This window comes from Taurulus bubalis (genome assembly GCF_910589615.1).
Source record: "Taurulus bubalis genome assembly, chromosome: 1".
Classification (NCBI taxonomy): domain Eukaryota; kingdom Metazoa; phylum Chordata; class Actinopteri; order Perciformes; family Cottidae; genus Taurulus; species Taurulus bubalis.
In genome coordinates, this window is record NC_136589.1 from 44,711,364 (window position 1) to 44,725,517 (window position 14,154).

The 14,154-nt window shown below is 45.9% G+C and overlaps 1 protein-coding gene across 1 annotated transcript; it reads left to right on the top strand.

Moving 5' to 3' along the window:
• Positions 1-7,109: 7,109 nt before the first annotated feature.
• ttc19 (tetratricopeptide repeat domain 19) lies at positions 7,110-10,411 on the top strand (the record flags this gene model as incomplete). The annotated part of the gene is made up of 11 exons (XM_079215870.1): positions 7,110-7,198; positions 7,396-7,520; positions 7,646-7,734; positions 8,073-8,183; positions 8,264-8,302; positions 8,389-8,445; positions 8,523-8,584; positions 8,666-8,760; positions 9,032-9,195; positions 9,861-10,023; positions 10,125-10,411. The coding sequence occupies 11 exons, from the start codon at positions 7,110-7,112 to the stop codon at positions 10,283-10,285; spliced, it is 1,155 nt and encodes a 384-aa protein (XP_079071996.1). The 3' UTR covers positions 10,286-10,411.
• Between the last annotated feature and the right edge of the window lie 3,743 nt (positions 10,412-14,154).

The window sequence follows — 14,154 nt, forward strand, 5'->3', positions numbered from 1 at the left end:
AAAACCGCGTTTAAAGCCGGGCGGCCGCGTCACCGACACGGTGATGGCCGCATGTTTTCGCCTCATAACGGCGCCTTCTGTCGGTGACTCGGCCTCAACCGAGCGGAGCGCTGCTCCGTGGAACCGCGATGAAGCTAAAGGTTCGAGACCGGAACAAAGACCGGCTACTGAGCGGTTCAGTCCGAGCCGTAATGTGAATGTAGTCTGGAGGTAGCAGTACCACACAATACTCTGCTGTACTAGTATCACACAGAGTACTTGTACATAAAGTACATCACTACAGAGTACTTGTACATAAAGTGTGTATTCCTCAGGCAGCTCAGGTCAAAGTGGAGCCGGATGAAGACCTGGACATCCGGTCCTTTACCGTCCTCAGGAAACTGTCCGTCAAACTGACCGACTGCAGGCTGTGGCTGGAGGGGCGGGACTTCCTGTCTATTGGTAAGAATTTAATCATTCATCATTACCTGATCATGTAATTGATCATCAGGTAACACTCACCTGTTCATGTTATTGATCATCAGGAAACAATCACCTGTTCATGTTATTGATCATCATCAGGTAACATTCACCTGGGCCCTGTTTCTCGTACCTGGCTTACTGAGTTAGCGGGCTAATTGTCAGGATAAGATGACGTAGGTCAGGCTTTTCGGTTTCTTGAAGCAAGCTTAGATAAATCACCATAGCAACACAAACAAAAATGTAGACCTGCTCCCGGGCAGGTTTCCTGAAATTCACTGGATAAGATGGCCACTCCCACCGGACAAAAACGGCAGCTCCCTTCCTCATTGATGAAGGAGCGATATTAGTTATATTAGTTTTATAGGGAGAGAGTTCTTCCAGATCGGCAAGATCCATCCTTTACATTATCATGACTTCCTGTACGCGGCGATATAGATTTTGCGGGCAAGAAATAATTTATTTAGAGAGCTTCTCGAGCCGCGGACATTGATCACCACACGCGCAGCTGATCGCCCGTCACAGACACAGACTATCAGCCGCTGCATGCCGCTGTTCTTAAGTTTATTTAGCTCTTAAGAAACTTATGGATGTGTTGAAAGCGCTCATAATTATATGACAGTGCTATTAGTACACCATACATATCATTATTGTAGAACATGATTAAGGTGATCGTGATGAGAATACAGAGAATCACACAATTTATTTTCACTGCTTCAATTGATTGAATTTCTGATTATGAATAATGCATACATACTGATCCGCCCATACACATATTCAAACTCCTAGTTATATAGTAATATACACACATATAGTACACGATTCATACGTGCATACAGTACATATATCCTCATAAGTATATATTAATTTGTAAATATAATCTGATTGATTTGGGTGATGAAGCACTTAAAATTTGCCGATACATTTTCCCAACACTGACGCATTTAACTTGTCTGATATATTTGCCTTCATAATTTGTGTGTTTGCACAAATTAAAAGTTAAGTTGACCTCTGACCTCTCCCCTCAGACCAGCACCCTCAGCTGCGTCAGCAGAGGCCGACCCGGCACCGGCCGACCAACGCAGGCAGAAAGATGGTCTACTGCTCCCAGTGCACCAAGGGCTTCTACAAGGAGTCTCACCTGGAGGCTCACCTGAGAACCCACCGAGGGCAGAACCCCAACGAGTGCTGGCAATGCGGGAAGACCTACCCGACCCTGATGAGCCTGGTGGTCCACCAGCAGATCCACGGCCGCAGGGAGCCCTACCAGTGCTCGTACTGCGAGAAGACCTTCGCCCTGAAGAGGGACTGGAAGACGCACCACCGGACGCACTCCGGGACCAAGCCCTTCAAGTGCTGGTTCTGCGGGGACGGCTTTAGCGAGCAGGCCGAGCTCAGCGAGCACCTGGGGATGCACAAAGGGGAGAAGTGCTACCGCTGCAAGGCCTGCAACAAGATGTTCGTCTCCTACCAGGGCTTCAACTTCCACCGCAAATCCCACAAGAACCAGAAGCTGCTGCCATGCCCAAAATGCAAGAAGACCTTCAGTAACCCTCAGAGCCTGAAGCTCCACCAGGTCACCCACTCCGACAGGAAGCCACACAAATGCCCCACCTGCAGCAAGGGCTTCAAGCTACTGAGCGGCATGCGCGTCCACCAGAGGACCCACGAGGACCTGAAGGACTACCACTGCACCGAGTGCGCCAAGTGCTTCTCCAGCCTGCAGGGCCTGAAGCTACACAACCGCACCCACACCGGCCTGAAGCCTTACCAGTGCACCGAGTGCGGGAAGAGGTTCACCCAGTCGCCCCACCTGAAGTCTCACATGGTCACACACACCGGAGAGCGGCCGTTCCTCTGCACCACCTGCGGGAAGAGGTTCACCCAGTCGTCCCACCTGAGGTCCCACATCACGCTGTTCCACGTGGGCGAGAAGCCCTTCGCCTGCGCCGACTGCGGGAAGAGCTTCACCATCGCCCACTACCTGAAGATGCACCGGCTGAGCCACACCAAGGAGAAGCTGTACCAGTGCTCGTACTGCCACAAGGCCTTCTCCTACCACAACTCCTGGAGGGCCCACGAGAGGATCCACACTGGCGAGCGTCCGTTCGGCTGCCGGGACTGCGGCCAGAGCTTCATCACGTCGGGCTCGCTGCTGAGCCACCAGAGGACCAAGCACACCGGAGAGAAGAGCCACTACTGCGTCACCTGCGGGGAGTTCTTCTTCACCAGCTCGCTGCTGCGCGTCCACCAGCTTGACCACACCGGAGAGCGGCCGCACGCCTGCAGCTGCGGAAAGACCTTCAAGACCAAGGGGGTGCTGAGGTACCACCTGAAGAGGTTCATCGACCACCAGCCGGCCCAGTGAGGGGGGCCAGCACTACTGGGACAGGTGGAGCTGCAAATCATTATCTCTGATGTCCACTGAGACACTTGGACTTGTTGGTCTAGACTCTGGACTTGTTGGCCTAGACCAGGGGTCAGCAACCTTTTCTATCCAAAGAGCCATTTTGCCCTTTTTTCCACAAAAAAAGTGTCTGGAGCCGCAAAAGCTATTTGATATCAAAGCTTATGAAGTTGTATATGTAGTTATATTGTATGTACAACAAACTATAGTTTGTTGTATTTATGAAATTATAGAACAAGAATCAAGACAATTGTTGACATTGTATTGCTATTTTACCTGTTTATAACTATCAAACTCTTATGAAGAGGAGAAAAGAAATAGTCATGTGTTGGCTACATTAAGGTCCATTAAATACACAACTAAGCAGACCATGAGTCCTATCTATATGTGTGGCTCATGTAGAGTGTTCATCCTGTAATCACAAGGTAGCAGGTTTGATATCTGTCATCCTCACGTGAGGTTTACATTTTAAACGCATATCTTTTGCTTCGTTTACACTGAGCCTCCACACTACGGACTTTTAGAGCACCGCAAACGGAGGAGGACGGATCCGTTTTTTTACGAGCGGACGCCTCAGTGTCTCATGAGCTGAAGCAGAACCAGCAGCAGGAGTGGAGTTTGGAGACTTGATCCACTTCCTGAAAGTATATTTGCTTAGTTTGCTGCAGCAGTTGAAAAAATCGCTCTTCTGCAGCTTGATACTTTTCATCAGAAGCTGTGTGCTTAATCTGGAAGAGTCTTTCAACATTAAATGTTTTGTTGTTTGCTAACTCCTCGCCACATATCAAGCATACAGGTCAGCAGCATCGTTGGCAGTGAAAGCTAATTAATACGTTCATGCAGAATTAAACTACCTTTCTCTGTTGATAGTTTAGCGAGGGCGGAGCTCTGTGAATCACTAGTAGCACCTGCAGGGGAAGCTGCTTGACAGCGACGTGACAGGATGTGATGCACATATTAGTTAAAGAAATATTTAAACATTTATTTTTATTTTCAGTGACCCAATATCACCTCAACCGCCAAAATAAGAGGAATTCCCTTTGAAAGATTTTCCACTGGGCAAAAAAAAGAAAAGGGGAGCCGCAACAGACAACAGGTTGCCGACCCCTGGTCTAGACTCAGGACTTGATGGTTTAGACTCAGGACTTGATGGTTTAGACTAAGGACTTGATGGTCTAGACTCAGGACTTGATGGTTTAGACTCAGGACTTGATGGTTTAGACTCAGGACTTGATGGTCTAGACTCAGGACTTGATGGTCTAGACTCAGGACTTGATGGTCTAGACTCAGGACTTGATGGTTTAGACTAAGGACTTGAAGGTTTAGACCAGGGGTGTCCAAACTACGGCCAGCGGGTCAACTGCGGCCGATTCTAAAGATATAATGGAGAGAAAGTCAAGCAAACAGCAGCTAGCCTGCTAGCTCAACAATCGTATTTTTGCCGTCTGAACAAAACACGAGGAAATGCCTCATAACAGTTACGAGGTCGCTCAGCTCACAGCGCGACACTGAAACCTCTCAGACGAGACTTCATAACACAGAGCAAAAGACTTGTCAGCTAACTTAAAGCGCAGCTGAACACGGACCTCCTCTCTCTCTCTCTCTCTCTCCGGCGCAGCTCAACCTGCAGCGTTTTATTCCCTGAGTGTGGCCTCTCAGGGTTTTATTCCCTGAGTGTGGCCTTTCAGGGTTTTATTCCCTGCGTCTGACCTCTGCAGCGCTGAGTTTACCAGTTTTTGAAAGAGAAGGACCTCTTCATGAGCTGAGTGACACACTATGGTTGGTAGACCTGGGCCCTGTTTCTCGTACCTGGCTTACTGAGTTAGCGGGCTAATTGTCAGGATAATATGACGTAGGTCAGGCTTTCTCGGTTTCTCGAAGCAAGCTTAGATAAATCACCATAGCAACACATCCAAAAATGTAAACCTGCTCCCGGGCAGGCTTACTGAAATTCACTGGATAAGATGGCCACTCCCACCGGACAAAAAAGGCAGCTCCCTTCCTCATTGATGAAGGAGCGATATTAGTTATATTAGTTTTATGGGGAGAGAGTTCTTTCAGATCACCAGGATCCATCCTTTACATCCTCATGACTTCCTGTACGCGGCGATATAGATTTTGCCGGCAAGAAATCATTTATTTACGAGAGCTTCTCGAGCCGCGGATATTGATCACCACAGGCGCAGCTGATTGGCCGTCTCAGACACAGACTATCAGCCGCTGCATGCCGCTGTTTTTAAGTTTATTTATCTCTTTAGAAACTTATGGATGTGTTGAAAGCACTCATAATTATATGACAGTGTTATTAGTACACCATACATATCATTATTGTAGAACATGATTAAGGTGATCGTGATGAGAATACAGAGAATCACACATAATTTATTTTCACTGCTTCAATAGATTGAATTTCTGATTATGAATAATACATACATACTGATCCGCCCATACACATATTCAAACTCCTAGTTATATAGTAATCAACACATACATGTATATCCATATAGTACATAGTTCATACGCACATACAGGGTTAGAAAGGTTGCGACGCTTATGTCTCGCAGCCGGGGCGGAGTTAAAGCTGCGTTCACGGCAACAACGTTGCAAAAACTATTCGCAACGCGTTTGCTGTGAATGACTACGGTATTGAATGCCTCATATGCCTTCATGATCATCTCCTGCTTCTCATTAGAGAAATAAAAAGAGGTTCCTCTGAGTTTATTTGTCATTGTACTGTTAGAACGTCGTGGTGTCAGTGCTCCATTATTATCCTTCTGAAGAGGAGCGGGCGCATTTATCCAGATGACTGACGTCTGGCTAGAATTAATGGGACCGTTTCAGTGCGGATCAGCCGTGAAGAAACCCAGATAGCCTGATGTCAATCATCTCGCTAATGTAAGATGGAGATTAGGACATTTGCTTGACTTTGTTTAGCCGGGTACGAGAAACAGGGCCCAGGGCTCTAGTTGATCTTATCATCATCTCACACTGAACAAGAGCCTGCAAGACAAAGAGCAGGTAGTAGCACAACACATTCGCGCATGAACCCGTTCTGTGTGAAGCTCCATCTCTTTGAGACACAACTACATAATGTCAATGCTGCGCTCTTCCTCACGCTGTCTGAAATCAAAGTAGCTTTTCCAGAGGTCAACTTTTCTGCTAAAAAAGGGAAATATGTGTCTGTCATCATATATCATGACAGAACTCAGTCAGCGCTTCCAAGATCTTTCTGCTTTGAGAAATACATGACGTTGTTCTCGACTTCCTTCCTCATGGATGCAGAAGAAGTGAAGAGAGTCTGAACTAGAAGTGATGGAGATGCAGTGTGATGATTCTCTGAAGAACTAGCATCAGCATCAGATTCTCTCCCGACCGACTTCTACTGGAGCTTGGAAAAGGCCAAGTTTCCTCTGATGTGATTTTTTAAATATATATATATATATATTTAAAAATAAAAAAATATATATATGAGCATAATTTACCTCATTTGATTCATTTTGTGATGTACCTCACCGGAGTGGCCCAGACCTTCGTATATTTTTCTGTTTGTGGCCCTCTGTGAAAAAAGTTTGGACACCCCTGGTCTACACTCTGGACATGATGGTCTAGACTGGATGAAACACTAACTGTGGTCTCATATTGAGATCTCTTTATTAACTGTACAATAAAACATGTTGAAGCTGAAACTTCTTTGTTAATAACAATTAAACCCAAACTGTACAAACATGTATCTCTGTTTCCTTCATGTTTCCTTCTGTGTTTCCTTCATGTTTCCTTCATGTTTCCTTCTGTGTGTTCCTTCATGTTTCCTTCAGAGTTGTTTTTTTAACACTCAAATGTGATTTTTAAAAATATATATTATAATTATTGTTAACTTGTCTTGTACTATAATATAATATATCATAATATAGTGTTATATTTAATCCCATAGTAGTGTAGCTCATAATATTACAATGAATGAAAGGAGCTCACAGCTTCAGACTGGAAGGTTTAGTAAAAAAGAATAAATGGCTTTATAGACTTCATGTGATGTTTCATATAATTATTATCAAGTGTTCAGTGATTCTTAGAAAATAGAATAACGCTTGAAATTTGAAGAAAAATATTCACCAAGAACATAAATTAATAAGAGTGGGAGTAACAACGTCTTTCTCTGATTTTATGAAAATTCACACTTTTTTGTTTCCGTGTCTTTTATTCTGAAGGCATGTAGTGACTTCCGCTCCTTATGTAAACAGTAAAGATGGCGGCCTGCCGCGTCCGCCGCGCCGTCCTCAGTCACATTCTGAGCAGGTTCAGGGGACACGTGACCCTACGGGACTCACCTGACAGGTCAGAGAGAGAGAGAGAGAGAGAGAGAGAGAGAGAGAGAGAGACTGAGACTGACTCATGAAACTTGTTTCCTCTCCTCGCATGTTTTCCTTACATCTCAACATGCATCCCTGTTGGGAGGGACTAGGAGGCAAGTGAAGGAAACAGGATGTAGGAAGCAGCCTCTGACCTTCTGTTGTCTTTTTTCTGTCTATCAGCGCTGTGACATCACCGTCTGTGAGGAACCGCTCGCCCTGCTGGGTAAAAGTGAGCAGACCCTTCCTGAACTCGGGAGGAGGAGGAGGAGGAGGAAGAGGAGGAGGAGTGCTGTGGGTGGCCGTTGGTACGTACCTTCACACCAAACTGATCAGAAATCTGTATTCAAATATACTGCTAATGTGTGTGTGTGTGTGTGTGTGTGTGTGTGTGTGTGTGTGTGTGTGTGTGTGTGTGTGTGTGTGCATGCAGCTTTCTCTCTGTTCAGGTCTGATGAAGACCAACAGGATGAAGCTCAGAGGAAAGAGGAGGAGATGATCCTTCTGCTGAAGAAGGCCAAGGTAGTAGAAGTACTAGTCCGCAAAAGTACTAGTACTCTGTCCTGTCCCTCCAGCTCACTAGTCCTCTGTCCCTCCAGCTCACTAGTCCTCTGTCCCTCCAGCTCACTAGTCCCTGTCCCTCCAGCTCACTAGTCCTCGTCCCTCCAGCTCACTAGTCTTCTGTCCCTCCAGCTCACTAGTCCTCTGTCCCTCCAGCTCACTAGTCTTCTGTCCCTCCAGCTCACTAGTCCTCTGTCCCTCCAGCTCACTAGTCCTCTGTCCCTCCAGCTCACTAGTCTTCTGTCCCTCCAGCTCACTAGTCCCTGTGCCTCCAGCTCACTAGTCCTCTGTCCCTCCAGCTCGCCGTGTCTCGGGGACAGCTGCAGAAGGCCTCAGGTCTCCTGCATCAGGCCCTGGTCTTGGCTCATCATACCCAGAACCAGCCGGCTGTCCTCTACAGCTACAGTCTGGTAAACACGCCTCTCTCAGCTCGCAGCTCTGCACAGCTGTCGCTCTGTGACCTCTGACCTCTTCCCCTGTGTCTGCTCAGATGGCGAACCTGGCCTACGTCCAGGGTCAGCTGGACCACGTGAGTACCAGGTGTCCCCGTACGACTAACCTTTGTCACCATGGCAACAGCAGTGAGACAGCCGGTTGTCCTCTTCGTCCTCTCAGGCAGAAAAACTCTTCAAAGCAGCGATGAGCTTAATGCTGTCAGGAGGAACGCCACAGGTGTGTGTGTGTGTGTGTGTGTGTGTGTGTGTGTGTGTGTGTGTGTGTGTCTTCACTGACTTCCTGTTTGTTTCCAGGACGACAACGCTGTCATTGAGATGTCTCTGAAACTCACCACCATCTATGCCGAACAGAACAAGTAAGGTTGAACTGTTCAAGTGCCTGACCTCTGACCTCACTTCCTGTCAGAGAGGTGACTGTGTGTGTGTGTGTGTTTGAGGGCGGAACTTGCAGAGCACGGGTTCAGGTTCTGTACGGAGTCTCTGGAGGCCAAACTACTGAAAAAGAAGGAAACCGCTGCAGAGGATCAGACAGGTGAGACTGAAACCTGGTCACATGACCTTTGTCCAATAACAGGGAGTCTTCAGGTCGTTGTGATTTGTTTCGCACACAAGCGACCCTTCTACTCCCCAAGAAGCCCTGTAGGCCTGCGTATCGTTCAAGAACCCTAAAAGAAGCCCTGTAGGCCTGCGTATCGTATAAGAACCCTAAAAGAAGCCCTGTAGAGAGACAGACAGAGAGACAGGCAGGTACAGGGACAGGCAGAGAGACAGACAGGCTCATGTGACGCTGTGGTTGTCTACAGAGGAGCAAGAGGCTCTGAGGAAGGAGACTCGCCTTCTGCTCGGTCTGTGTTTGGACTCGCGGGCTCGATACCGAGCGTCAGCGCTACACCTGAACCGAGCGGGACAGGACTACCAGAAGGCTCTGGACATCTGCCGCCAGGAGCAGGGAGACACGCACCCACAGGTAGGACCACAGGTAGACGCCCACAGGTAGTACTACAGGTAGACACACACCCACAGGTAGGACCACAGGTAGACGCCCACAGGTAGTACTACAGGTAGACACACGCCCACAGGTAGTACCACAGGTAGACACACACCCACAGGTAGGACCACAGGTAGACGCCCACAGGTAGTACCACAGGTAGACACACACCCACAGGTAGAAGCCCACAGGTAGTACTACAGGTAGACACACACCCACAGGTAGGACCACAGGTAGACGCCCACAGGTAGACGCCCACAGGTAGACACACACCCACAGGTAGGACCACAGGTAGTACTACAGGTAGACACACACCCACAGGTAGGACCACAGGTAGACGCCCACAGGTAGACGCCCACAGGTAGTACCACAGGTAGACACACACCCACAGGTAGACGCCCACAGGTAGACGCCCACAGGTAGACGCCCACAGGTAGTACTACAGGTAGACACACGCCCACAGGTAGGACGACAGGTAGACACACCAACACACAGGTGGACACACACACCCACACACACACAGAAAGACGCACACAGGTAGGACCACACGTAGACGCCCACAGGTAGACACCAACAGGTACACACACACACACACACACACACACACACACACACACACCTGATCCTCGTCCCTCACCTGGCAGACTCTGGTGCTGATGAGCGACCTGGCCACCGTGCTGGACCTGCAGGGTCTCCATGACGAGGCTCTGGCGCTGATCCAGCAGGCTGTGGACCTGAGCCGCTACGCCGGACACCCGGACCAACACGTGCTGCTGGGCAACATGGCCGGCATCCTGCTGCACACAGGTGAGCAGAGGTCAGCAGAGGTCACGTCTGAGTCCACCTGCTGTAGATGGAATCTACCTGTATCAGGTACGTTGGCTCTGATCTGGTCTGTGGTCCCTCAGGCCGGCTGGAAGACTCGGTGCGGTTCTACCGGGAGGCTCTGGTTCTGGCTCGGCAGGCCGAAGACCAGGAGGCTGTGGACCAGATCCAGGAGGGACTGCAGGAGGTGAAGAGGAGGAGGAGCCAGGAGAAGAAGGAGGACGAGGAGGCTGCACAGCAGTGATTGAGTCCCAGTGTGACCCCTTTGACCCCTTTGACCTCTGTACAGTAGTTGACCTTGAGGATGAACTCTTCACATCTGGTCTGTGTCTCATACTTTGTTTGTGTGTCAATAAATTAATAGAGTGTAAACAGGAAGTACACGTACAGCTGCCTCATCCTTTCTGACCTCTAGGGGCCGACAACGACACGCTGCAGGTTTCTGTTATTATGATTCACCTGTTACAGTTATTATGATTCATCTGTTTTAGTTATTACAGCAGTAGGTAGAGACCAGTGGGTCTTAGTGGGGTCCTTAGATTTAAACTATATATATTTAAAATCGCTCCAGGTGGGGAAAGAGTGCCGACCCCAAGAGAAGAGGTTCAAGTCTCTCAGTGTCCTGTTGTAGCCAAAGCTGCTGGACATTCCTGGATTCATCTGTATGCTGATGACACCATCATATATTCAGCTGGTCCACTCTTCAACAAAGCCTCACCTCCATCCAACAGTCTTTCCAACACCTCCACCTGCTGCTCAACTCCAAAAAGACCAAATGTATGCCGGAAACACCTCTTCATCCTCAACCCTCCCAAGATCTACAGTGCTGACAGCTCGGAGCTGGAATTTGTCAGCTCCTACAAATACCTTGGCTTCTGGTTGCACTCATCTCTCTCATTTAACACACACATCAATAACCTTATGCTGAAGTCAAAACTGGGTTTCCTGTATCCAAATCAGGCTTCCTTCACCTTGTGAAAATGACCATCCTTCCTCTATTTGACCACGGCGATGTCATTTATCAAATGGCATCAAAGACCACCTCAGAAAACGGGACCCACTTCACCACTCCCAATCCGTTTCACCACATGTGCTCCTCCACCACTGATCTTTACAGATTGGTGGATTGGCCCTCCCTTCATACCAGGTGGCCAGAGCACTGGCTGCTCGGGCTCTACAAATCCATTATGGGAATGACCCCTCGCTACCTCTCAAATCTTCTGCACATTTCTGACAGCATCGCCGTTTAAGATGCAGTGACTTCATGAGGCTCATCGTTCCACAGGTCCGTACTGTGTTTGGTCACAACTCCTTTCATTACCCGCTTACACTACCAGCTCTCAACTCTCAACATGTCCAAACAAAACAGCAAGTAGCTGATGCTGTACTTCTCTATCTCTCTTCCATTTTTACAAAGAGCATCCAGTAATCCGCCTTTTTGTACATAGTGTTTATTAACTTACCTTTGTTGTTTTTATCCATGTTCTCATGTGTTGTCATGCTGTGTTGTATCTGTGCTGTTTGTCACTGTGTGGACTGTACTGCCTCTTGTCAGGTCATCACTGTACATGAGGACTGGTTCTCAATGGATTTTAGCTGTTAAATAAAGGTCAAATAAAATCACAGACAGACACAGACACACACGGGCACAGAGACACACACACACACACACACACACACACACACACACAGTCAGACATACACAGACACACACACACACACAACTCACTGAGTGTGTGTGTGTGTGTGCGCGTGTGGTTCCCACAGAAGGTGAGCAGGTGGACTTCCTGTTGTGTTTACTGAACATGTCAGAATAAAAGCACATTGATGACAAAACAAACAGGGATCTACCACACACACACACACATCCGTGTTCTTCTGTCTTTGTGAGGACCCTCTACCACACACACACACCCCTGTTCTTCTGTCTTTGTGAGGACCCTCTACCACACACACATCCCTGTTCTTCTGTCTTTGTGAGAACCCTCTACCACACACACACACCCCTGTTCTTCTGTCTTTGTGAGGACCCGCTACCACACACACACACACACACCTGTTATTTTGTCTTTGTGGGGACCCTCATGGACCCCCTAGACCTGGTCTGAACTGGTTCTAACATGGCCCCGTTACAGAAAGCAGGTCTGGTTCCCCCTCTGAGTCAGTGAACCCTGAGATGAGAGGCACTCTAGGTCTGTTCCCGAGGAGTCTCGGTCCTGAACCAGGACCCTCTGAGCTAGTGTCCCCACTATGTAGCAAGTACAAGAAAACACACACGTGAGAAAGAAAGTTTCTATAGATTTAACTGACGTCATGGACACACACACACACACACACACACACACACACACACACACACACACACACACACACATAATCACATGTAAACACACACACATAATCACATGTAAACACACACACACACATAATCACATGTAAACACACACACACATAATCACTTGTAAACACACACACACACACACACACACACACACACACACACACTCGGGTATAAAGGGAGCTACAGGTACTTTCTGTTTTTCTGCTGGACGAAGACTGAACAAACTCTTCTGGATTCTAAGATGTTTTTGAGGTAAAATAATTCATAGTAAATAGTTTGACTCGTGTAGCTCCTGCTCCAGCCTGCAGAGGGCAGTGTGACCTTCACTTCTACGAGCCAATGAGAAGAGTCCATTCACCTGAGGTGAGTCAATTCCACTTTACAGGTGTTTTCAGTTAAAGAAACTGCAGTACAGCAGTACTTTAAATATATATAAATATAAAGTACTTTAAATATGTTTATATATTTAACTCGTTTAGCCCCAGTTGAGCCAAAATTCCGAATTCCTCAACCACAACCAGTTAAGAGGTTCATATATCGTATATGTGTTACTGGTTTATACAGTATATGTGTTACTGGTTTATATAGTATATGTGTTACTGGTTTATATAGTATATGTGTTACTGGTTTATATAGTATATCTGTTACTGGTTTATATTATATGTGTTACTGGTTTATATAGTATATGTGTTACTGGTTTATACAGTATATCTGTTACTGGTTTATATTATATGTGTTACTGGTTTATATAGTATATGTGTTACTGGTTTATACAGTATATCTGTTCCTGGTTTATATTATATGTGTTGCTGGTTCATATAGTATAGGTGTTACTGGTTTATATTATGTGTTACTGGCTTATATATTATATGTGTTACTGGTTTATATATTATATGTGTTACTAGTTTATATAGTATATGTGTTACTGGTTTATATAGTATATGTGTTACTAGTTTATATAGTATATGTGTTACTGGTTTCTATATTATATGTGTTACTGGTTTATATTTTATATGTGTTACTGGTTTATATCATATATGTGTTACTGGTTTATATAGTACATGTGTTACTGGTTTATGTAGTATATGTGTTACTGGTTCGTTACGTATATGTGCTACTAGTTTATATAGTATATGTGTTACTGGTTTATTACGTATATGTGTTACTGGTTTATATATTTTATGTGTTACTGGTTTATATATTGTATGTGTTACTAGTTTATATAGTATATGTGTTACTGGTTTATATAGTATATGTGTTGCTGGTTTATATCATATGTGTGTTACTGGTCTATATAGTATATGTGTTACTGGTTTATATATTATATGTGTTACTACTTTATATAGTATATGTGTTACTGGTTTATATTATATGTGTTACTGGTTTATATATTATATGTGTTACTAGTTTATATAGTATATGTGTTACTGGTTTATATAGTATATGTGTTACTGGTTTATATCATATGTGTGTTACTGGTCTATATAGTATATGTGTTACTGGTTTATACAGTGTATCTATTACTGGTTTATATAGTATATGTGTTACTGGTTCATATTATATGTGTTACTGGTTTATATATTATATGTGTTACTAGTTTATATAGTATATGTGTTACTGGTTCATATATTATATGTGTTACTAGTTTATATAGTATATGTGTTTCTGGTTTATATTATATGTGTTACTGGTTTAAATAGTTTATGTGCTACTGGTTTAAATATTATATGTGTTACTGGTTTATATATTCTATGTGTTACTGGTTTATATAT